Here is a 27,632-nt window from a genome sequence, read left to right as displayed (position 1 = left end):
TCATCTTATGTTTCTTTATTATGTGAAACTTGAAACAAAACTATAATATGTGCTCTTGTTGTATAGAGCATGCTTGCTATATTTTTCACACAAAATTACAATATAAATGAGCAATCAATCACATTTAATAGGTACAAATATGTCATGAATTGATAACTCTTATATACAAAAACAACTAATTTCTAATAAAATCATTAGCCAAATCATTATTGAAACCATGTATACCTTGAAAAATAGTGCTAATATTAATATTATGTAACAATTAAATAGTGAACAATTTATCTAAATTTTGGACACACGTAGTCAATATCATTGCCAGCAAGGATTTATAGAGATGTAATCTTGATACGCTTTTCTGCTGGCTATGAAAGAGACTGCAGCAAGGTTCACCTCTCCAAGATGAAAAATTATTTGCAAGCTTCTGAAAGTTTCTCACATAGTCCATGTTTAAGTGGCATAACTGTACGTACTTCTGAAACATGCTTTTGTTTGCTGAACTAGCTTCGTTTGAAAGCTTCATTTAAAACAAACATAAGTAAACATTTCTAGAAAGTTAGTTTGAAGTATTTCAAAATATATCATTGTTACTATTATTATTATTATCATTAATATTATTATTATTATTATTATTATTAATTATTTTATTTGCCTACACGTCGTTATTATCATTTTATATCATATAACCTGTTTGAAAGATGGGATCTCTTAGCATAGAATAGATTGGCCATCTTGGGAAGCTAAGCAGCTTGATCTTCATATGATACTGTTCATCGAGACTGAAGAAGCACACAACCTAAGATTCTGCTTGGACATCCAGAATTACAACCAGGACACAGAGTACCACAAGACCTTAATATGCAATTAAACAATATTTTTGTTCTTTTCGTTCATTTCGTCTCTTCAGGAGTGAGGAGAGTTGCGTCAGATAGCTCAGTCTTCCAGGTGACAATAATCTATGGCTCCTTTATGGTGATTAACTGTAATAAAAAAATAATTAAATTCACTTTCACATTTCTTGTATATAACCTCAAAAATTGTCAAAAATACCTATTTATTCCACACACTATACCGTTATCATATGGATGAAATTTTGGTTATTAAAAAGTTTAAATTCCATTACTTCCAGTGCTTCTTATTATATTGAATACTGTAATTTTGAAATTTTGGTCAGTGTTAATTTATATTAAATTCGAAAGAAAATATTGCTTAAACTCTTTTGTTGCAAAAGAGAGGTAGGTTTAAGTTAAATGGATGTGAAACGTAATAGTGGAAACTGAGATACTGGTATTTTAGAAATTTTCCAAATTTAAATATGTTCAACTTCTTTAATCTTGAGCAAGGGAAGATGTCCAGGGTTATAAAGCCTGTAGAGCATATATGGGTGAGTAGATTATTTCCTTGCCACAATGAGAAAACTTGACTATCAGTTGATTCACCGCATACGTCGGTGACACAGAGAATGTGAAGAGTGAGATAATGCTCTAATTCAATATATCACTGCAAAATTTACAGCTGTTCGTATTGAAAATTAAGGAAAGGATGACTGTCCGTGATGATAATTCTCCTTTTTACCAGATTTGATAAGAACAACACTGAAATTTGTAGTAAACTATTGAATTAGATACTGACATCACCCTTAATATCAGTGACATTCATCTTTTTTTTCTGTATACTCTTCATATGTCATCAATAAGTAAATTAGACAACATTGCTAACAGTGATTTTGTCTCAGTTACAGCTTACTTTGCGTTTAGTGAAGTCAAGGCAAGATTAGGTTTTGTATGTGTATGTTCGCATTTATAATTTATAACTCAAAAGACACACCGATATAGTACCGAAGAGTGAGTATTTATGTACAATATTACATGTTAATGAGTTAGCCTCGCGAAATTCCAGGACAATATGAGGAAATAATCCCTGGCATTAACATTCCAAGTCGTCCAATGATCCATGATGTTGTGAAAAATTAATTCCAAATTATCGGTACAGGAAGTGTTACAGATAAGAAATGAAGAAGAAGGCATACTGTCCTTACTAATTTATATGACACTGGAAATCACTTCCAACCCGAAATCTAGAATTTTTGCCATGTCGTTTATGGTTAACAGTCCCATTTCCAAGGCTAGTTCTTCTTTCGAAAGCATTCTAAAATCCACTACCGAATTGCTGGACCTGGCGTAGCTTCACTGGATCCCTTAGCTGCTCATTCTCAGGGTTCTTGTCAATCCTTTACATTTATCTTGGAGGTACCAGGGACTATGTCCCAGATATACGTCACCTTGACAAGCGATCCCCTACTTGAGCATTGCCCACCTCCCATGGCGTGGACATAGGGTAAATCGAGAAGAAAAATTGTTTGACAGAAGCATGAAGAAGAAAATTTGACAATGTTGGTTTTAGAAATAGCTTTGGAAAAAATAAAAAACGGGAAAGCACCCAGTGAAGATGAGGTGACAGTTGAGATGATGAAAGCGGCTGGACCAATGGGAATGCAGTGGCTTTATCATTTAATGAGAATAAGGAAAAATACCACAAGATTGGAAAAAAGGAATTTTTAGACCTATTTACAAAAAGGGTTACAAAAAAGTTAGTAGAAATTATAAGGATATTTATTGTCTCAATATCTTTTTCTTTTTACTTGGTTATCTGATGATGCTGTATCAACTACGAGTTTATTTAGAGTTGAAGGAATTGGTGAGAGCGAGATGGTATTTGGCGAGATGAGGCCGAGGATTTGCCATAGATTTAAAAAAATGGAGAGAGTACACTTCCTTGTCTAACTCCTTTTGACATTTCACACAACATTTATTTTCTTCAGAATATGTATGATAAGACTTTCTTGTGTTAAATTCTATTATTTTCTACTCTTACACAATTTACGCAATGTGAATACGGTATATATTTTTAATTCATGCAATCATATTTCTATTAACTCTGAGTTTCTCTAAAGCTTTCCACATTTTATTCCTGTCAATTGAGTCAAAAGCTTTACTTATGTCTTTAAATGCAATGAAAGTAACTTCTTTGTATTCCCATCTGTTCCCTATTGTCTAAACGTGAATATGAGGTCTATTGTTGATCTTTCTGGTCTGAAACTGTGTTGTTCTCCCTGAAATTTATTTTCAATTTCCATTTTCAACTTTAAATAAATTATTTTTTCATATATTTTAAGACACTGAGAGCCACTGGCATAGCTCAGTCGGCTAAGACCGCTTGTCTGCCATTCTGGAGTTGTGTTCGGGCACAGGTTCGATTTCATAGTCAGGCAAACTGTTACCCCACAGTGCTGGACTACTGTGTAAATGTCCCGCGCAATAGCATCATGATCTGAGGCATCATTTCTGGACTCACATTATGGAATGTGTGCTGGTTCGAGTCCTCGTGGGTGAGGAAATTTTCTCATAAAATTTAGCAAATGTAAGTGACTGGTGCCCAATCAGCATCATGATGAATTTGGAGCGTGAAATCTGTTTCCGTGAATCAGCTATAACAGCTGGGGTGATCATCATGCTAACTATACAATACAAATTATTTACTAGCAAAATTATATTGGTTAGATGATTGCTCAACTCTGCTGCAATCAGTTGGACTGCCTTGGCTCCTATTTGCTGTTACACAAAGGATTTTGTTACACTGTAATTATTTCTAATATAACCGTCTTCATTTGAAAACCAAAATGAAAAGTGAAACAACATTACAAGATTCTAGTGGTGTATAATACCGAGTTTCTCAGGTCTCTTGCTTGACAACTATCCAACAGTATGCCAAGTATGAAATGGAATTCTCACCTAGGGCTCTTATCGGCTTATTCTTCCTGCAAAATATTCTGAATTCCCTTTAAATGGAATGGTGTGGTTGAAGACAGGTGGCCTTTAGGCTATGAGCTCACATAATTTTGAAGATATCTCCAGAACCCTTGCAAGGAGGAATATTCGTGTAACTTCCATCTTATTTGCCCTCCCTTTATCTTCATTGATTCATCTATTCATATCAGTCATTCATCCTTTCTGAACCATGAACAGCAAAGTATAGGACCTTAGCATCTGTTTTCAATAATCTATTTAAAACATCGACTCTAAGTGGTTCTTTCTTTATATTAAATTATTTGTGACACGAAAGAAACTGGAATTCTTGGTGCAGGAGTGTGCTGGGAATAATTCAACAGATGGCTCGGAAAAAGAAAAAAGGAATGGGGTGCCCAGCAGAGACAGAGCAGGTGAAGGGGAAATAATGGTTACTTTACAATGTTACAACAACAAAAACAATAATAATAATTCTTTACTTCTAAAATAGATTTCAAGTTGCCATTTCGTTCAGTTCAACTGCAAGATACACTCGAGTGTCTGTAGCGAGGTGATGATTTCTCAACCAAAATAGCATGAATGAGAACGTGTCCCATTCTTTCGTAAGTTTGCGATAATTTTAATAGTATTTAAGCTGGACAAGTGAGAGACTGTAAACTTAATTCTTTCACAAATGGCAATGTCATGTACTTCTGTAAAGGCTCTTTCAATTTCCATGCTGGCACGTTTTTTTTTTTGGGGGGGGGGCTATAGTTCATGGCAAAGGGGCATTACTTTTTCTTATTAAGTTATCCCTCACGAAAACTCAGAACTCAAGTCTTCAAAAAGCAGCAGAACACTAAATTCCTATATTTTCAATCAAGCATTTTGGAAGATTGTTGAATAGGAGATATTTTTCCTTGCAAGCTATTTTAAAAAAAGAGCTCGGAACAAATATAAATATTTAACAAAGGGCTCACGTGAGTCCTTGTAAGCCCTCTCCAGCACACCCCTGTCTTGGAGTATATTTACGAGTTCGTCGACACAGAAGTGAAGTTTCAGAGGAAATATGATTCCTTTATTTTGCAGTTTTTCCATTAAAACTGGACGAAGTAATTCTTGTACATTTCCTAACCCAAATTTTTCCTCCCCTTTAATAAGTTTTCAATTAAATATATAATTTTGCTAATAAATAATTTTGATGGAGGAAAAAATGTATTTCTTGATATATTTAGAATTAAATTAATAAAAAGGTAATTTGTAAACCCGAAGTTTGTAACATGAAGAAGTTTTGGATTGGTAGTATAATTATGTTAAGTAAATCATTCTTCTGACATAAACACTTCCGAGAAATACTGTCTACATTTCTTTTATCACATGATCTTATGCAATATACAAAATCATTAAAAATGTAGAGTAGTTGGTGCTGAATTTAATTGAATTATGTTATTTTTAAAATAAATACCCAGTAACAATTTTTAGTACAAATTTTTATATTTCATGCGCGTCATTTCAGGATGAACTGAGTTTGGTAATGAATATGAAGAAATTCCATCCTTTACTTTATTAAAAATTGCTGTACACAGACAGGCAGATGGCACGCAGTGAAGTATGCCTACTTTTTTTTCGTCAGGTTTGCGAGAGATGTACCTGTATACTTTATGTGAATATATTAAGATTCATTTTTCGCAGGATCACAGTATTATCTCCTTTTACTTTGCTTCACGAGTCAAACAACAGATTCATGTTACCATGCACTTGATTTATGCAGCGACATTAAATGTAAGATAATATATTTTATATTTTTTTGGATGCACGGTTTACTTCTTGCCAAAAATAGAGGCAACCACTCATTTGGTTATTTATTAATTATCTTCGTCTGTTGGTAGCTTGCCAAGAGGCCATTAATGTGAACAATGATCGAGAATGGTAGCTCTTGAATTTCAAGTACCGGTATTTGTTATTTATAACTTTGTGACATAGTTACATCACACAACACAGTTTCCTCTACTGAAATTATACCGGACCATAGTACACTCCCACAATCTCACAATCAAGGTCAAAGTAATAATATTTGTATAGAATTATCTTATACTCAACAATATTCGAATTTTTTTTAGAGAAAAAACAAAAAAAACTGGAATAGAATGCCAGCAAATTTGAGAAAGATAATAGCAATAATAAAAATATAAAGAATGATGATTTAGTTTTGAATAGTGTTCTGTTGAATATTACTGGTAGTACTTTAAAATGTAACAATATGAATATTCAGCTACTGATGTAGCTCAGTCGGCAGAGATGCTTGTTACTGAACTGGAGCTCTGCTTGAGCATGGGTTCAATTCCCGCTTGGGCTGATTACCTAGTTGGGATTCCCCCCCACATTAAGGCAAATTTCAGGTAATAATGGTGAATCCTCGGCCTGGTGTCTCCATTTTCATCGACACTAAATAAAGTAGTTGATGCAGCGTCATTAAACAACAAATTAAAAGGAAAACACGCGAATTTACTGAAATGGAAGAAATTACGATACAATGAAGGATTTTACTTGTATCTTTTTAAAAGTAGAAAAAAAGAGGTTGGGCAGCAGTACTTTCACAATACTCTGTTGTTTTTCTTGAACATATTACCACCGCTTCCTTTCAAATCAGGCTCATAATATTTTTGAAGTGCATTGTATCTGCTGTAAGCTTATTTTTATCTATTTCACAACGCTTTTTTTATGTAAAGAACCAACAACATTCCACTCAGAGCAGCTATTTAATGCTATGAGTATCATTTGCTAGAAGAAACCAAAATGCTAAAACTCAGAATTTGCAACGTTTGAAATTTTGGGAATATAAAAACATTATAAAATAGTTTTTCAAAAATCACGAAAGAACTACTGTACTCACAGTACTGTAATAAACAAGAATGACCTTACTACTTCTGAAGATGGCTACTACTAAGCCGAAACTCGTCAACTAGGTATTTACAAACTTAGTTTACATTTAACACGTGAAAGTGATCATTATAAATATATTCCTAAATGAACAAGTGATTTTATTTTTAATACAAGGTGTCTCAAATAAACGGGCTTTTTTAATTTGCTGGGACAATTTTTCCTTTTGATGTTGCCAACAATTTTTGACCGTCATTTGTTTAACAATACTATGCCATTTGCAGAAACAATTTTAACCATAATCTGTTTAACAATACTATGCCAGAAACATGGATCGATGGAATGGATCTCAACTAGCAATAACTGTTAAAGCTTTTTATTTAAAAAATGGTGGTAGTGTGGCCACTGCTTGCAGGGATTATCTGCATTATTTTAATATCGGAAGAAATGGTCCTGTCCCCATCGAAACATGCAAACAAATTATGGGTGCAAAATTTTTAAGCTACAAGAAGTGCTTTGAAGAAGAAACCTACAGGAAAACCTCGAAGTATCTGAACACAGGAAACAATGCACAGAATGCGAAATGTTGTTACACAAAGCCCTAAACGCTCTGTGAGACAAATTTCCTCAGCAGTGAAGATCTCAAGAGCTATTGTGCATAGAATCCTGTGTAAAGATTTAAAGTTGCAGCCATACAAAATATAGATTGTCCAGCAGTTACAAGTAGGCCTACACGATTTTCAACAAAGAATGAACTTCAGTGTGGAGCTATTGGCCAAAATGAATATAAAGCTTCCTTGGATTCATTATGAATTTCTGACGAGGCACATTTTTACCTTAGCAGTTTCATAACAAACAGAACTGCTATTACTGATCGAGAGGAAATCCTCAACTTCATGAAAGGCCATTTCACAGCCAGAAAGTCACAGTGTGATGTGCGATCTCTTTACTGGGGATAAATGGCACATAATTTTTCGAAGATAACCAGGGACGAACAACCACAGTAAAATCTGTCAGATATGCCAACATGGCAAACACATATTTTGTATGGAAACTTGCTTGATTCCCTACACAGAGGCCAATTTGGTTTCAGCAAGATGGGGCTATGTCGCATTCAACGAGAATTTCTATGCAAGCAGTGCGCCAAATTTTCCACAATCGCATCATCTCCAGGAATGGTGACACTGATTGCCCTATCCCTCAGGTTCCTTGATTTAACTGCGGGTGGTTATTTCCCGTGGAGGCACCTGAAAAGCAAAGTGTATGCAAGTGTTTGCGTAGGCTTCCGCGGCTGGTGTACATGGTGTGTGAATAAGCTTCGGGGCTTCTACCGCGTTGTCTTGGTGTTGGTGGCTGGCGTTTCGACCGCTGTGTTGTGGTCATCTTCAGAGCAGTTGCTGCTCTGAAGATAACAGCGGTCGAAACGTCAGCCACCAACACCAAGACAACGTGGTACAAGTCCCAAAGCTTATCCACACACCAAAGTGTATGCAAGTCGGCCACACACACCATTGAAGAGCTCAAGAATAACATCAGTGTTGAAATCGAATCCATGAATATTGCGATGTTGGAACATGTCATGATTGATCTCCATCGCAGGCTCTCTGAGTGTGAACATCGTCCAGGTCGTCATCTGCCGGACATAATTTTCAAAACTTGAATGTGACTGGCAATGTGTATTGTTACAGTTCTTGCATTTTTATTTTCTATCTCATTATGCAACGTATTTATTTTGTTGTGGTTAGAAAAGTCGTTCATTTGAACACCTTGTATAACTGCATGTTTTCAAATTAATTGTACAATGCAGCAAATCCTTACATTAAATTACTGGTACATATATCAAAGACCAAGTTTCTCAGAGTTCAATTTGAATTCTGAGTTAAATGATTTTCATATCAACACTTCCAGCTGCATATCTCTTAATATTAACACTACCACTTCAGAAAAAAGTCACTGAATTTTGTATAGGTCTATATTGTACCTAAAATGTGTATGTAAACTACTGTGGTATCACAGCTTCTTTTCCTTGTAGTGTCTTAAATTCTTATTTTGCAATAAATTATACAGTTAATTCTAAGAAATTTTTATAGGATTTCAGGGAACAATTCTATGTTAAAGCAGAGTTGGAAATTTAAGTACTAATCTTTCTAAATTGTATTCATTTTCATACACAAGCATACTTTTTAAGTTTATTATATGCACACTATTAGATCTCACTGGCCTGTTTTAAAATATGTAACTACCATAAGTTCTAAACAAGTTTATGAAGCATCACCACTCTTGAATCTCTTTGTTTATTTCATGTGATTATTGTCTTAGGAAAGAAGGCTTCAGAACTTTAACAGAAGCATGATACATTTAATTTTTATTCTACATACAGGATGGAAGTGAAATAACCTTGCACATTGAAAGGGGCGATAGGGTACACTGAAAGGAATAGAAAACCTATATTATGTTTTATGATTAAATGCACAGTTAATTAGAAAATTAAGTTTGAAGTTTCAGCAGTCCGACAACATCGCCGCTAACACATGCTTCTCGTGATACAGATGTAAGAGGTCAACAAACTCGGTAATTCGATATGTCTCGTTAGATGAGCTGTTTTCTGGTGCTGTGTTGCAACCATCTCGCAGCATGCAATTGCTTAAATTTAGAGGTTTTTAAAATTAAATTTGCACGAAAACCATCCACAATATTCAAATACACCAAAGGGATCAATTATTCTTTATTAGTTTTCCTATCGATATGGACAAAAATCGCGATCCTATTCGCAATAGTTATCGAAGAAGAGGTTGTTGAACATTTGAGAAAAAACATTTTTTTCTGAAAAGCTAGTAACTTTCCACCAATATGATATTATAGTTTCTTGTTACATACAACACGAGCTATTCACTCTGAAAATCTACAAGTCTATTTCATTTCCACCCTGTATAGATGAAAAATTAATATTGCCATAGACTAAATAATGTTGAACTATTTAGTATGTAACTCCCAATTTAAGCATTTCTATTTTGTGTTGCATACTCACGAATCGATATTTTTATGTATTTAAGTTCTTCGCGATAAATGTTATTTTGTTCGAATATACAGAGTGTCCCTGAATCATCTTTCACTTCGAATGAGCACCCAAATGAAGCATAAGGAATGGGCAAAGCAGTAAGTATAAGACATGTACTATGTTACCATTACATAAATAGGACTACTTGCTTCCATTGTAGTTCTTTTATTTAAAACTGCCTTTGTGGTATTAATAACACTATCACCGTGTATGAGGTAATTGTGATATACTAACATTTAGCTTTGATTGTTACGTCGAGCTAATCGACGTATATTTATTACTGTTAATTCGTATAGTACTATAAGGTTAAAAAAATAGGGGAAGAAACGTCAGAAAGAAGTGAAATAGTGAGAGGAGTACACCAAGGATCCCCTTTATCACCTACCCTGTTCAACATCTACTTGAAGGATTTAGTGAAGAACTGTTTTCAGAACATGAAGGCAGTGATAGTAGGAGGAAGAAGAATAAAATACATAAGACTTGCTGATGATGTGGCATTGTTAGGAGAAGGGATGATATTACGGGATATGCTACTGGAGCTAAATGACAACTGTGAGCAGTATGGAATGAAGATAAATGCCAACAAGACGAAGACCATGGTCACAGGAAGAAAAGTAAAGAAGGTAAACTTGCGAATTCGAAATGAGGTAGTAGAACAAGTGGACAGCTTCAAATACTTGGGATGTACGATAAGCAGTAACATGAGCTGTTGCCAAGAAGTTAAAAGGAGAATAGCAATGGCAAAGGAAGCTTTTAATAGAAAAAGGAGTATCTTCTGCGCACCTCTGGAAAAAGAACTATGGAAGAGATTAGTGAAGTGCTTTGTGTGGAGTGTAGCATTGCATTGGACAGAAATATGGACATTGCGAAGAAGTGAAGAGAAGCGGCTAGAAGCATTTGAAATGTGGATATGGAGAAGGATGCAGCATGTGAAATGAACAGAGAGAATAAGAAATGAAGCTGTGTTGGAAAGAGTGGGTGAATAAATAATGATGCTGAAACTGATCAGGAAGAGGAAAAGGAACTGGCTGGGTCACTGGTTAAGGAGAAACTGCCTTCTGAAGGATGCACTGGAAGGAATGGTGAATGGCAAAAACGTTCGGGACAGAAGAAAATAGACTATCAGATGATAGACGACACTAAGTTATATGGATCATATGCGGAGACTAAGAGGAAGACAGAAAATAGAAAATACTGGAGAATGCTGGGTTTGCAGTAAAAGACTTGGCCTAGGGCAGAACCCTATGAATGAAGTATATAATGTTAATAATATGAATACTAATTAATATTCCGTAATAATAATAATAATAATAATAATAATAATAATAATAATAATGATAATAATAATAATAATAATAATGATAATAATAATAATAATAATAATAATAATAATAATAATAATAATAATAATATGTTATGTATTGTCCGTTATGAATCAGAAATCTCAAAATTATCTAATAGGTAATGATTTTGACATACATATCCGCAGCTGTGCTTTGTGTAAGAGTGCTTAGGCTGACTGGTTTATAACATCGAATCCCGCTCCCTCCTATAGCATTTCAAACCTGTAATAGGCTACATACTTTTTATCTACATAATTATGTCCTATTTCTAGACGTTTCGAGAAACATTGTCTTAATGTTCCTAAAGAATAGTTTCCAGAATATTCGCAATGGGTATAAAAGTAATGGTTCTCTCGCACGAGGGCATCTTATAATAGTAACATAAAGAAGATGTACACAGACGAAGAATATACAGCGATGGTATAAATAATTGGTGAGGCTGAAGGAAACCTATCTGCTGTACGAATATTGTATCACCAACGGTTTCAGCCACCAGTGTAGCTCAGTTGGTCGAAGCACTTGCCTCCAATCCCGAGTTGCGCTCGAGAGTGGGCTCGATTCCTGCTTGGGCTGATTACCTCGTTGGATTTTTTCCCGAGGTTTTTCTCAACCATAAGGCGAATATCAGGTAATCTATGGCGAATCCTCTGCCTCATCTCTCCAAAAACCATCTCGCTCTCACCAATCTCATCGACGCTAAATAACAGAGTAGTTGATATAGCATCGTTAAATAACCAAGTAAAAAGAACAACGGTTTCCGTGATGTCGTTTGCCTTCGTGTCATGTCTCCTGGCGCACTATTGTGAGACTGGAGACGCACGTAATTCTACGACCAGTCCATAGGCAGATTGATGATGGGCTTTCGGAAGATGTTCTAGCTTTATTTTGCGAAAACCCCCAGGTGAGCATCAGACAAGTCGCAATCAATTTAGGAATCAGCAAGACTTCCAATCATCGAATACTCCAAATACAGAAGTGGCACCCATACAAACTTCAGTTGCTTGAAGTGTTAGCAAAAAATGACTTTCAAACCAGAATTACCTATTACAATATGATGATATGCTGTCTCCAACAACAGCCGGATTTTATCTGCTACGTTCTTTGGTCAGATGACAGTACCTTCACCAATACCAGCATATAAACCAGCACAACATGGTGTACTGGGCAGATCACAATCCTCGATGGTTCTGTAAGCACCATACCCAGATTCAGTGGAAGCTGAATGTATGGTATGGTATTTGATGGGATCATATTATTGGACCAGTCTTCCTGGAAGGTGATCTTAAGGGAGAACATTTCCTGGACTTTCTATAGACTCGTTTAATGGATGATCTTCTTTTAGAGGATGCCTCACTGCAACTGCCAATACATCACTAGCTACAGATGAATGGTGCACCGGGACATTATGACCTCATGGTATAGGCTTTTCTTCATCTTACTTATCCATGGAAGTGGATTGGCTGCAGTGGGCCTATATCCCAGCTTTCTCATTCACCAAACCTCACACCCGTACATTTTTTTTGTGGTTTATATTAGGATGCTTTATCAACATCTATGGTTACCTAGTATCTAAATGACATGAAGGTGATAATGCCAGTGAAAAGAACCTAGGTTCCAGCGCCGAATGTTACCCAGCAATTGCTCTTAATGGGTTGGGGGAAAACTCCGGAAAAAAACCTCAACCAGGTAATTTGTCCCAACTAGGATTTGAACCTGGACCGCTTGTTTCACGGGCAGGCATGCTAACCATTACTTCACTAGATTTCTTTCTATGGGGACACCTAAAAGCACAGGTCTATCGCAAAAGGACACAAAATACTGTGGTCCTCCATAAACGAACCATCGCTGCTTGCTGTAATTTGACACCACAAATCCTACAGCAGGTACACCAGGATACAGAGCGACACCTTTGCCACTGCATATGCTCCAAGGGTAGGTGAACCGACCTCGAGGGATAAAGAACGACAGTACTGAGGCCTGTGTTACACAAAGCAGTATGCCACTGTTTACTAACCTGAATGTTAAGTGATAACAGAGCAAGAGACGAACGGCACAACGAAAAATGCATAATAATTTTCTAACTACAGTATTAAGGTAATAGAACAGAATTTTTGTTTTGTCAAAACAATGATGCAGTTTCAGTTTAATGTAAAATCCTCCTTTCATTCTTATCACGTATAGGGGTATTACATGGTACTGTCACATCCCTAACATTTTGCATTTTATTAAGGCAGCAATCAGGAAAAATCATACTGTACTAAAGTACGTACAGGTAAACAAAGAGAACACACACCATATATACCCAGTTTACTAGAACTCCAAATTACACCACCACAGATACCGCCACAATCAGATCCGATGACACTAACCTTTCAACTGGTAACCAGTCTCATTGCGACACACTGGAAATAAGCAGAAAACCGAAGTGGGTGCAACTTTGAAAATTATTAATTCTTACGAGATGAAAATAGGATAAGAAAATAAACGTTAGGAATGTGACATGAATTCATTAAATTAGACAAAATTTAACATATTTTTTTTTTTTTTTAGTCGTATTCAGGATCACCAAAACTTATTTTGATGAACACACAGCACTACACTTAAAGAGCCACAACTTGTAACTGAATATGATTTGTACCATCCCTGAAACCCCTGTAACATGCAACAAAAATTACCAGTGTACCATGCACACCTATGAGATATAACTTTAAGAAGTGGACGGTGATTCAGGGACACTCTGTACTGTATCGTCTACATTATTTTCTACGTCTTTCTTTATTTCAGCGTCCGAGGCAAAGAGGAATTACATTTCACTTGCAAAATGAAATTAAATGTTAGTGTCAAATGTTATGTTTTATTTAATGACGCTCGTAACTGCAGAGGTTATATCAGCGTCGCCGGATGTGCCGGAATTTGTCCCGCAGGAGTTCTTTTACATGCCAGTAAATCTACTGACATGAGCCTGTCGCATTTAAGCACACTTAAATACCATTCAACTGACCCAGGATCGAACCCGCAACCTTGGGCATAGAAGGCCAAATTAAATGTTAGTCTTGCTAGTCCTTATATCGAGGAAATGTTTTCAAACTTGGGGAAATATATGCACACAGGTGTGTACAGGATATGTACTATGAATATAGATATATATAGGATATGAACTCTTAAAGTCTAGAATGATAAAAAGAGAACGATTTTCCCCGACAGTCATTCCATATATATAAAATTCACCAGTCTATTTATAAATTAAGTACAAAATGCTGCAATTCATATTAAATATTGGGAGAAATAATGCTATAATATTTTTTAATTAAGTTAAATATTAATGAAATATTTATTAAAGAATGTCCCTCCACAAATTGATAATAGTCTCTACACTTGGCTGCTCTTATATCCTCTATAGACGTCTTTGTAAAATAAGAGACACAAATATTTTAGAAATGCATCAAGGTGACTGCAATAAAATCTTCTAAAAAGAAGTGATGAAGTAATATCTTAATTTCTGAACTGCCTATACCCACGCATTGCAAAATACAGTTTCCACTTTTATGCACAGAGAAGGTAACCTTATATGAAATATGAAATGAATAGATTTGTTTTATATATTTATGAAAGTTTAAAATATTACAGTATAGTGGCAATTATGTGTCCTTCATCTAAAGATGACACATAAAATAGTATTTTGTTAATATCATAAGTATATCTATAGTTTAGTTCTGAAATCAAACATTAACTGGGCTATTGAATTTTCTTTATCTAAAATTTTTGTTTTGACTAAGTATCTGTGATTTTAAAACAAATTATGCTGCGACAAATTTTCCACCCACTTTCACATTACGTTTTTGATAAATACTTCAAGATAATGCCACAGTCTAGTATATTCTAGTATATACAGTCACGAAGCTCAATACATAGGGAATATGCATCCAATGACAGTTGAACTTTAATTACTAGTCATTAGGATCGCTACTATCACCTCATCACAGACAATGCGAAATAGTACTGGCACAGTCTATTGCTCCTAGTACTTTCAGCTGCTAACCGCTTGGAGTGCTGTATCACGAGAAATGGAAAAAATCACCTCAAGCTTCGTGACTGTATGATATTAAACTATGATAATGCCCTGAATTTCATTTCCTGTATTTTGTTTTCATTCCAGGCTTTTAGGGAATTTAGCAAACAATATAAAATTCTAATGTAAACATAAACATTCTCATAAATATTTTAAAAATTGTGAGCAAGTCTGTGCCATTTAATTCTACACTAAGGAAATTTCATGAAAATTTACCATCTGTAACCTAAACCGAAAGGTGTCACTTGAATGTCATGAAAGTGCATGACAAGTTGCATGCATGGTACTAGGACCACGCTATCCCTGCGAAAGAATGCCCCACTGATCACATTACACGAATTCTTTGGAGTCCAGAAGTTACAGCTAGAGAAAAAAAAATCTCTTGCTTTCCTTCTCGGATAAAATTCACGTTCTTGCAGTCTTTAATGAGTTTTCTATTAATTGAATTGACTTTGCTCCCAGTTACAAAATGAAATAGTGTTAATTCGGAGAAATTACGTAATATATTGTTACTTATTTTGAAGTATGCACGGAATGAATACATTATTTTTTTCAAGGTGTACTGGTACTCCTTATCTCTGCTTGACATTCTCCATACAATATTACATTTTATGGTATTATTACTATTATTATTGTCATTATTATTATTATTATTATTATTATTATTATTATTATTATGAAAATTTTGGTACCGGTATATCGAACTATTCTGTCACATTAAAGTAATGTAAGATTATTTTACTACACCATGCTATTATTTAATGTAAAGTAACTTAATTTGTCATGGCACTGATCAGATTCTAAATACCCTTGCATGAAGATTCCTCATTATTTAACTCTCACTTACATATGTAGATGCATAAAGTTTTTCGCTTACACATATTTACTCCTCCTGAATTTCAATGGAAGTCTTAGATGATGTAAGATGCAAAATCGGAACAAATATTGTTTCAATAATTATTTTACAAATTAAAATAAACTTTTCTAAGTAATATGAATCATTAAGTGGGTATGTAATACATGTATTTCAAAGTTATGTTGCTGTACATTGAGTAGAAAACTGTGATATAATAACTGATGGTGTAGGTAGCACTCAAAAATGAGAAAATTAAATACCGTATATGGAGTAACCTGTAATCACTTATTTACTTGAACAATTTTTTTTTTAATTGTTCTGGTAAATAACACACAAATAATCAGGACAGAAAAGAAGCCTCACAAAATTATGTGTGTTCAAATAGAAAGACAGGATATTAACAATAAGGATAGGGTATTCATACACAAAATTGTTTCATACAATGTTTTAAAGTACACAAAAAATAACCATAGTTCTAATACAATGATAATCAAAGTAGATTAAATTTCTCATATTTTAGTTGGAAATTAAAAAAAAGAAAGAATAGATAATATCTACTTAAGTTATTATAAATATCTCTAGTATAAAACAGACGTTGGCAGGCATTAGTATGGTGATGTAAGATAAGTCACGAACCAGTTGACTTGTAAGTTAACAGGTTACACAATTTACATTTCATAGAGCCGCAATTAACGAGATATTATGTTACTGTAATTCTAATATTACAACTTCATGCCAGGAAAAAGTTCTTGCATTCCATCAAGTATACCAATATCATGTAGGCCTAACGATCCAGAAAATACATTTTAAAATAAAATTGGAGGCGGTATTCAATTTAAAGGTCATTTCGGTAATAATAGAAGATTCAATACTTAAGTTTGAAATCTGAAGGAACGAATATACAACATGTAACAAATATACATGTCGAAACTTTGGGAAACATTCCTCACATCTAGGGGATGGAAATATGTTATATGAACAAAGACCCACAAATGTATTATTTCCTTATTAGATCTATTTCTCTACAAGCACAAGCTTTTTTTTTTTGTGTGTGGAGTGACACCATAACTGTCGTGTGCAAGTGGACAACAACTCCACGCCAGAATAGTCATGCGTATTATTATTTGGAGGAGGTCCATTCCAAACCGTATTAAGTCCACCCACGGACGAAATTGAGTTTTATATGATTTCTTTTAGTTCTGAACATGTTCTATCATGCTGTGAAGTCTGTTTGGGTCTAACTGTATTAAATTCTCCTTAAAAGATTGCATGAAACTGGGAGTTCATGGCAAACCGTATTATGTCCACATCTTTGTCTGCGTCAAACCGTATTTTGTCCAAAACCAGTTACTATTTTTCATTGTAAGTTTGTATGTCAAGTTTCCTGCACTGAGATAAACTAGCGCCAATCTGCAGTACCAGTATTGACTTATTGTCGACCTTTGTATCAGTTCAGTGCCGCTGCAGTCCAATTGTGCATGTGATATCCATGAAAATGGAGAGAGAAGTGAGAAGTGCCTATAGGTGAGAATAGCAAAGGAAGCAGGAAAAGAGTGAAAAAAAAAAAGCACAACAGCAACAAAGTGAACTTCAATATAATACTTTTTACAATATTTTTTAATTAATAGGTGTTAGGATGCTTATTTTAATTAAAAACTGTTTTCTATAATAATCATGTAATATACGAGAGGGTATTCTTGTTTCAATCTGCAGAAATATTGATAAGGATCGTGATTTAACACTGTTCGAACCACTGTACCAACATAGGGAAAGTCTGTGCCACTGCTGTGCAATTCCCGCACATGATATACAGTAAGCAGGGTCAAAGAAAGGGTTTTCTCAACAAAAAAGAAAGCTGATGAAGATCGTTAGCATTAATGAACATTTACCTTTGTGATTGAATATTAGATAAGAGTAAATGAAGGAGTGTTACCTGTTACTTACACAATTACTTTGGTTGAATTTTTACAAATATAGAGGAAGAAATGATTTTTTCTTTTTTATGTTCACGTCAAACCGTATTATGTCCATGATATTTTCTGAATTTCGGCACAGTCTGATGTTAAAGTGATTTCAAATATAATTGATTCTGATCAATGAAGTTCTTCCAGTAATTAATAATTTTAGTGTTTTAATTTATCTCCCTTAGTTGGCACAAACAGTTTTTCTTCTCTCCTGAAAAAATTACATCAGTGGACTTAATATGGTTTGGAACGAACCTCCTTATTTCCTTGTTAATCTCGTTTTCTTGAATTCTGTCACACAAAGTTGGTGACAACACCTCAACATACCTCAAGTGATGACTGAATATAAGTGTGTCACAAGAAATGCTTAAAATATCCTTAATCAGGACGGAGACAGGCATCATTCCACACAAAAACAAAGTAGCTTCTGCAGCATACAATGTAAACAAAGTAGAAAAAGTGTTCTAACATGGAAATAATGCGTCTTCAGACCTATGTTCATTTAACATACAGTATTTTCATCCTCTAGATGAGAGAAATGTTTCCTCAAAGTTTTGACATATTTATAAGAAACATGAAATCGTATGACATTTTAAGTGAGTGTAATAGATTATGCAAAGTAAGAATGATCTATAAAAGCAGAAGGAGCAATGTTGTGAAGATAACTACTATTACAATTTTGTATGTTCAATGTAAACAAAGTAATCTAACATTTTTCAACTCTATTATGCAATACAGACTGATGAAAAAGTATAAACATACTGTATGTAATACACAGTCTGTAAAGGAATCCAGTATAAACTGGTCATGAATATGGATCTTGCATACAAAAAATTTACATATCAATATGAAAAATACCGGTACCATACTAAAATGAACAACTGGAACGACAAGAAAACTGGTTCATTAAACATATTTACAATGTTAACCTTGGGACAGAAGGTATTTTTGCACTGGACATATAAGGAGGGGGTGTTTTACTAACACTATGAACCTAACTTACAGGAAAGGTTTGAACTAGAATCTCTACTGCATTAGCAATTTACCCATATTCTAGTGCATGAAGTCATTACAGGAAATTTAATCAAACAGGCTTTTAGATTTGATATATATTTAATAATTCTGTGTCATGCATTCAGATCCATTACAATGTACAAGCAGAATGTGACATTTCCTGTTCAGTCTTCAAAAACTGTCAGGGAAGAGAGTGGTTATTTTGAGGAAGACAACATTCCATCTGTAGCCATTTTAACACTGAAACTTTCTTACCCTTCGTTTCAGTTCATGTGGTATGTTGGCCACTTATCAAGCATACTGTCTACATTGCAGTCCTGACGATGTTCCCAACTTAAGGCAACACATCTTTACTTAAATTATATTAAAACATGCCCGATTTGTTCTATATCGTTTCTTCATAACAATCAACCATGCTATGCAGCACTTGGATGGACAGACACGGTCTCTTGTGGATCTTGCACAAAATAAAGTAAGGAGCCAGACTTCTAGAAAAGTTCAACAAGTTTGCTGAGTAACGAATGACAGGAGTTGCAACGCACGTCCAACAGGTGTTGCGCAAGTAAAAATATGACGTGGTCCCAATTTGGTCCCCTGAAACTATAAAACTCATCACAAGCTATGTAAAACAGAAACAGGTTAACACAAACCGTGTTGCATACTAAGGTCTTACTCAGTGAATGTGACTATGCAAAAGTACAGTCCTATGAGAAAATGAATTTACAGTTAAGTTATACTTACTTATTCATTCTGATATGAAGAAAAATTAGTTATGAGTTTACATTTCAAGTAAAAATTTAAGCAACTCTTTCAGACTCGTTTGATTGTGCACTCCTTGAAAGTTGAGAAGGAAACCTGTCCATTCACCCTGATATGAGGGATGTATAATAACACATGCAACAGGACTACATTTATGGATATGAAGATGGAACAGATATAGCACAGGCATGGAATGAAGATCTGTGTTCGAATCCAATGCACCAAATTATTGTACACAACAGGATTGAAGGAAATGTGACAGTTGGTATTTTTATTATTTATATGACATGTTGCTGTGTCATCATGGCACACAACCATCATGTATTGTCCCATTAACAGACTCAATCAGAATACAACTTGGCACACCAATCGTCCCAACATACTAGATGTCAGTGATCTTCAGATAGCCAAACTTTGAGAGAAGTCCTTATCTACTGTAAAATTCCGTAGTGTCAAATTTTAGGTATACTATTCTCTATTGGGACAATTGGCATTACGTAAATATTATTATTATGTTATTATAATATAGTTACCCAAATCTGTGCAATTATGCCTCCTGAAACAGCGGTTACTTTCTGTGTTTCAAGAGTCGCCTGGCAATGTGAAAGCAGTGTCCCAAATGAGCTGAAATTACTTTCTCCGCACAGTTCATAGTGGATGCAAGTTTTCAATCTTTCGATTGTTATGCTAATCGAGATAATGTACTTCATTGAGAAAACGTTATAACCCCGATGTAGCTGCTCCCTCGAGAAACATGACATTCCAGGCCACTCTGAGCACTGCGATCACAAGACATCTCAAATTGACAATTTACAATTCAAAGTATATATTTTCATTTGACGCCATAAATGAAACACTCATATGTAAACAAAGATTATCAACAAAACTGTATGATCGAGTTGAACATACACAACATTAATAGAAACACCTCAAAACCAACTCTGTATTCGGTTTCGTTATTCTGGTATTTGTTCTGCCCGAACCACCCCAATTCAGTGTCGATCATGCAAGCAGGATGGCGGGGCAACAGTCAACCACCAAGTTATGAGGAAGAGTTACAATTTCTTTCATTATATTTTCTAATTATTGTGATAGTACTTTTATGAGTTTTCCTAATAAAATGACCATATTTTCAGATTATATGAACTGGGACAGTCTATTTTAGACTAGATCTAAAAACTGTCAACCCTAAAATTAAAGCACATGCCAAAGTGATAGATATCATAAAGTTCTCCTAGAAGGCCTCTGAATTATAATGTTCTCGTCATAGTCTCTGAAACTGGAAGCAGGACTGTCCTGGCCAAATCGGGACGTATGGTCACCTTATCTGTAGTAGAGTAGCAAGAAACATAAATATACTGTTGTCTCGGACTGTTGTTCATCCGTAAGTGACGAACCTGATATGATTAGGGCTGCAGTGCTCAAATTTTTTTGTTGATCATTAACCTCCATCTCATAAGCAACATCATCGTTGTATCGAAATATAAAAATTACCGAAAATATCAAGAGTAAATATCAACACACTGAAATATTGAAAATATCAAAACATCGTACTAACCATCAAAACTAAACTAAACAAACAAATAATTTTATCATTAGTGAACATACTGAGAATCTCAATGGGTAAGGTGCACATACCGAGGAAAAGTTTTAACAGTCAAATTTAAACAAAAGGAAGGAAGGAAAGTCTACAATGAACACTTTTAAGGAAATTTATAAAAATGGTGCACAAAAAAGGAATATAATATTGACAAAGAATAAAGTCAGTCATTCCTTCTACAGTGTAGTGATTGTTGAAACAATACTTCTGATTAGAGACTGTTGCGATTAAGAAGAAAACGAACTAAAACAAGGAAACTACAGGATAGTGGATATCTAAATTCACAAATGTGATTTCATTTCTCCTCACACTTTATATCTAAAATACAACTTTGGGGAATGACTACAAGAAACTAATAGCTTAAACCAATGGTTTTCAGACTTTATAAACTTTTTAAAGGATTATTCTAACATATTAATGTATGTGTGTGTATGTGTGTGTGCTTCAGAGTTTCAAGGTTTTATAACTCCGAACAATTACAACTGGAAGTGCGCATTATCATTTCAGAGACTGAAAATATGAGACAATGATCTGATCATTCCAGAAATATTACATGTAAGTTTGAAAACCACTGATTTAAATAAGCATAAAAGTAGAAACGAGAGTTTGGCCTTACGTTGACTCTACAATAGGGCTTAGTCTTACCCTTGGAAGCCCATTGATAGATGTGTACTGGGCCAAGGGAAAATGTATACTGTATATAATTATATGCTTAGCCACTGCTGTAAGTGATAAATTTTTGTATTATTTTTTGTTCTACGCTGCAGACGAAAACTACACCCACTTCACCTGCACAACTATAACATGTGTAGAGAATAGACGCCAGTCTTCTGTGTTACCAACAGCAAACATAATAGTTGTATTTACTATACTACCACTACTACACTATTACCACTACAAATAACATCGGTAGTAGCAGGCAGTAGTAGCAGTTGATAGAAAACGGAGAAAATAAAAATAATATTAATTAAAAATAGTGGTAAGATATTTAAAAAATGACAATGACTATGATTGAGATGACGACGAAAAACGTCAAATAAAGATATTAGAAATAAATTTTGAGTAACAGTGTTGGTAGCACAATTTTAATGACAGTGATAGTATAACAAGATGAATATTAGTCTAAAAATCTAATTTGTTCTCAATGGACTTCAAATACACAACAATGACTGGAACAGATATAAAGAGGCTCGGCTGTTTGTTCAATCGCTAAATCACACGTAACTCAGATGTTTTGCTATTCCAATATTTCGAATAATTCAATAAGTGAGGTATTTTTAATAATTCAATAGTTTATAAAAATTTGCCTAGAATACTTAATTAATTTTGACACACCAAACCAAAAATTTACTCAATTGTTACTTGATATTACCAAAAATAATGATATCGATCATGATATAGTATTGTGCACAGCCCTAGATATGATAAGTTCATGGCAGCAGAAATAAAGAGTGTATGTGTGTATTTGTGTATGTATGAAAGTATGTATGAATGTATGTATGTATGCTTCTGTAATATATTTCTATTCAGACATGCCATTACTGCAGTAACAACATGCTGATAACAACATGTACATATCTATGTGTTCTCTTTCTATATGTATATGTATATATATATTTTTACATATATTTCCATCCAACAAACGGAGAATGGACTCCGCATAGATTGAAGAGAAAGAGCATGGAAGATGTCGCGAGTAGGATGCCACACAAACCCAGTGAACGTAGAGCAGCCAACCGAACGTGAAATCATCAATCAAAACTGGGAACTCCCATAACTTGTCCCACCAAAATGTGCTTTACAAAGACAAGAGGTTCACAAAGCACCAACATGCATCATTTTGTGAACATGGGAAAAAAATGTACAACATTTTAAGGCCTTGAAACAGAGATGTAGTTATGTTTTACAACAAAGTGGCCAAAAATACATGTAACAAGGGGCCATACACTCGTAGCATCCGACGGGGTGGTCGCGCACATGGGTAGGCGGATGGGAGGGCAGGCGTTAGTCATTCTGAGGAGGTGGCGTCCCATTCAGGTCGGAACCAGGTCTCTGTGGACTCGGACCATTGTCGTCAGGCACTGGACCACGGCCCGAGCTACTGGTGCTGCTTAGAGCCATCTTTTGCATCTGCCTGATCACTGTAGCCGCATTGTATGCTTGCTGAAACCAAATACAAAATCGTCAGTAACGAACAAAAGGCTGGTCAAGCAAAACCATCTGCTATCAGTTGTGACATTAGCCCTGCATGCAGTCTCAATCTAATACAGTTGCTTGACAGTAGGTACCATGCTGTGGCAGTGTTGAGAGTGTTTCTGTGTTTTATCTGCTGTCACAAAAACACACAAAACGAGAACAGATGAAGTATGAGATTTGAGGATTTTACACTGGTCGTGTTGTGTATAGTTTCTGTTTAATCATATAGTGAAGAAAAATGTCTTGAGTATTTCGGAACTCCTCAGTGGTTCTAAAGAACTACAGATAATTAAAATTTCTCACATATTCTGCAATTTAACTTAATCACTGTTGAGTTACAAGGAATAACACACCAACATTTTTAGCCATAAAATTTACTTAGTCTTACGTTAAAAAGTGTTAAAATTGTTAAAAAAAAAAAGGTATATACCTTCGACAGACGGCCAGTTTCGACGCTATGTCACGTCATTCTCAGTGTCTCTTGAACCACTGGTGATCTTGACTCTGATGTGCATATGTCGATGGTAGGGGTGGGGGTGTGTTGTTCCTATGGTGGGGGCTGGCTGTTTGTGTGTTATGATGTATTATGACGAATAATGTGTGTGTATTGAACTGCAATTGTGTGTTAAGTATATATTGTGGGTATGCTATTGTATTCTTATATATTTCGTACTGTTCTAGGATGTTTAATTGTGAACTTTTTGGTGTGATGTGTAAAATTTCCATATCTGTTTCTATATTATTGTAGTCATGATTATTGTTGATAATGTGGTCTGCATAATTTGATGTGATGTAGGGTTTGGTTATAGCTTTAATATGTTCATTATATCTTGTGTGAAAGGATCTTCCTGTCTGTCCTATGTAAAAATGTGGGCAACTATTGCATTTTAATTTGTAAACTCCAGTTGAATTATATTTATTTGAATGTTTAGTGTGATTATTTAGGTATTTCTGTGTTGTATTATTTGTTTTGTATGCTATCCTGTATTTTAGTTTTAGTATTTAAACATTCAAATAAATATAATTCAACTGGAGTTTACAAATTAAAATGCAATAGTTGCCCACATTTTTACATAGGACAGACAGGAAGATCCTTTCACACAAGAAATAATGAACATATTAAAGCTATAACCAAACCCTACATCACATCAAATTATGCAGACCACATTATCAACAATAATCATGACTACAATAATATAGAAACAGATATGGAAATTTTACACATCACACCAAAAGTTCACAATTAAACATCCTAGAACAGTACGAAATATATAAGAATACAATAGCATACCCACAATATATACTTAACACACAATTGCAGTTCAATACACACACATTATTCGACGTCATAATACATCATAACACACAAACAGCCAGCCCCCACCATAGGAACAACACATCCCCACCCCTACCATCGACATATGCACATCATAGAGTCAAGATCACCAGTGGTTCAAGAGACACTGAGGATGACGTGACATAGTGTCGAAAAGGGCCGTCTGTCGAAGGCATATACCTTTTTTTAACAATTTTAACACTTTTTAACGTAAGACTAAATTTTATGGTTTTAACAAAGTGTTAACGAGAGCTTTAATCAATGAAAATTTTTAGGTTATTAATCCAAAGGCAACCATGTGTAACGAATAATTAAGTAACCTATTTTAATTATATAATGCAAGGTCCAGTGACAATTAGCTCCATTATGATCGAATATGAATCATCTGCCCAATCTGCCAGAAAATGTATCACTGAAGGCAAGGGGCCAATTGTCGATGGAACTTATATTATATTATAATCAACGAGAAGTTTCGAAACGTTGATACAGTTTCTTTCACATTAGTATTGCCAAATACCAGAAACTACACCACAACAGCTTTATGTATCATAATATAACTTACTTCAAATACGTCATGGTACTTCAAATTTCTGCATGAGAGTAGGTCATTATGTTAGAGAATTCTCAGTAACGTGATTGAGCAACTATTCATCCTGAAGAAATAGTCCTATAACATACATTTTCAAGGCAACCATTGAATTTTTATAGCATCCATCATTTTTAATCTGTAAACACAAATCACTTGGTGTCGAAGGTTGATAACATTCTTTAAGGTAACACATTATTAGTTCCAATTGTTAACATGCACCTTGACACACAAGCTTACCTGTATCACACTGATTAGTACAGAAGACCACAGTGCTGTTAAAGACTATATATTACTCATGAAGACATACCAAAGTCGACAGTGTTGTCATTGATTTTGTTAATTAGGTTTTTATGCGAACACATTAATAACAGATTAATATTTGTTCTTCATTTCGTATGTATAGTATAACAGCATCTTAATTCATATATTAGCATATGAAAATAAACGTTAAAAATGCATAACTCTTAAAAACTACAACGACCATTTCACATGCATGAAGTCACACAACAAAAAATCATTTACAAATTCTTTTAATTTTTTAACTGAGGAATGTTATTTTGAAAGAGAAGGTTAAAGTCCATAAAAGCCCGGCGAAATTATAACATTTATGTTTAATAATTTATGGTACATGTAATATAAATTTATTACCTAAATACGTCACTCATTTTATCACTTTCACACAAAATCAAATTATAGTCAAAACATATATGTCGGTTAATTTTAAGGAATGCAGATATTGCTAATGTAGGCCTACTACAGATCCTATAAGAAATAAATATTCAATTGCGGACCGGAATTGAGTTTTTCAAGAATATAAAGAATTTATGGAGACTAATCAGCTGGAAGTCTTACTAACGTGCTGTATGATTCACAGCACACTTTGAAAGTTTAGAACTATAGTGTTTGTAACAATAGAATAAATATAAAATTCCAGTACGAGAAAAAGTTACCAATATATGATAAATAGTGTCTGAAGGCGAAGAGAAGAGAACCTAAGACTCAAATAAAATTGCTGGCTTTTACAAACCCCATTCAAGACAAATGTATCTCCCATACACACACTTTAATTCATGAGTAACATATAGTACAAGTGTAGTGCTGAATTTTCAGAGTGCTGAGTTGTGTACTGAGACAGGAGTGAGGTGCTGTATCAAAGGAATCCTGCCTGACGTCATGAATTAGGAAAGCACAATGTATTGAGACGAGACTGCATCAACACACTAAACACAACTACCGTGCCATTCTACACACAGAGTGCTCTTCGATCAACCAGCAGTGCCGCAGACATCTGCCATGCCCAAAAAGTACCTAATGTGCTACGTGCATTTTCAAAATTACCTATGTCTTCTATTCTTGTCAAGTTGAGCCATTCCAGGAGAATGTTCAGACACACACATCTACTTGTGCTGCTAGACACTCAATACCAAATGGCAGCAGCTCCTTAACCTTTCTCTGCTACCCCAAAATACCATTACTAGTATACGTTAGCCACTGTTTGTAAAATGAAACATGACCAGACAATAACCTGCACTTTACAGTCTGACTTAAAAACATATTAACTGTTAAACATGAACGGTAAAACTTGTAGGCCTACACACAATAAAAATCTAAATCTAAGGTTTATCTTAAATGGATGATAATGGCATCCAGTGACTGACTTAGAATGATCACATACAGAGCTAACCTTGAAAATTATCATGAAGTGGAATTATTCTTTGTATAAATGACAGCCATCTTTTTGTAATTAAAAATAGCAAACTATAAATAATACTGTCTATGCCAGCAGAGAATGATGACTTTTGACTAACCACTACAATAGTTTACATTTGTTTCAGTGATAGAAAAAAGTATTATTATTGAATATTACACTTTAATAAATGTTTAGTGGTGAGAATCCTCTTTGTTAATTTGTTTTAAACTTTTATTATGTTTCTTTGCATTTTAATTCAGTTGTCCTTTATTTTTTATTTCTTTTTATATTCCATTCTATTACAGATACAATTTCAAGCATAAGAAGAGCTTATGTCTTCCAGTCTTTACCTTTACTCTAAACTTCAAGTTCTTTGATTTTCTTTGAGCATAATCTATGTTGTTTTTTGTTGTTGTTGTTTAATTAACTGTCCGAAGACAGGTATGAACCTCATAAGTGACACCAAGAAGGCATCACTCATGAGGCAACTAAACCA

At 34.6% G+C, this 27,632-nt stretch overlaps 1 protein-coding gene across 4 annotated transcripts in view; it reads right to left on the bottom strand.

The window, feature by feature from the left end:
- The window catches only part of CaMKI (Calcium/calmodulin-dependent protein kinase I), a 940,598-nt gene continuing 912,966 nt past the window's right edge, over window positions 1-27,632 (bottom strand). For 3 of the 4 annotated variants that reach the window (XM_069837369.1, XM_069837370.1, XM_069837372.1), the window contains one exon: window positions 1-23,488. In XM_069837369.1, the coding sequence (XP_069693470.1) occupies window positions 23,424-23,488 (65 nt within the window). In that variant the 3' untranslated portion in view covers window positions 1-23,423. The remainder of the gene's footprint in view (window positions 23,489-27,632) is intronic. The other variant, XR_011334309.1, reaches the window with a different exon arrangement.

Source organism: Periplaneta americana, chromosome 10 (genome assembly GCF_040183065.1).
Source record: "Periplaneta americana isolate PAMFEO1 chromosome 10, P.americana_PAMFEO1_priV1, whole genome shotgun sequence".
NCBI lineage: Eukaryota > Metazoa > Arthropoda > Insecta > Blattodea > Blattidae > Periplaneta > Periplaneta americana.
Note: the sequence above shows the minus strand (reverse complement) of the source record. Positions and strands in the feature narration are given on the sequence as shown.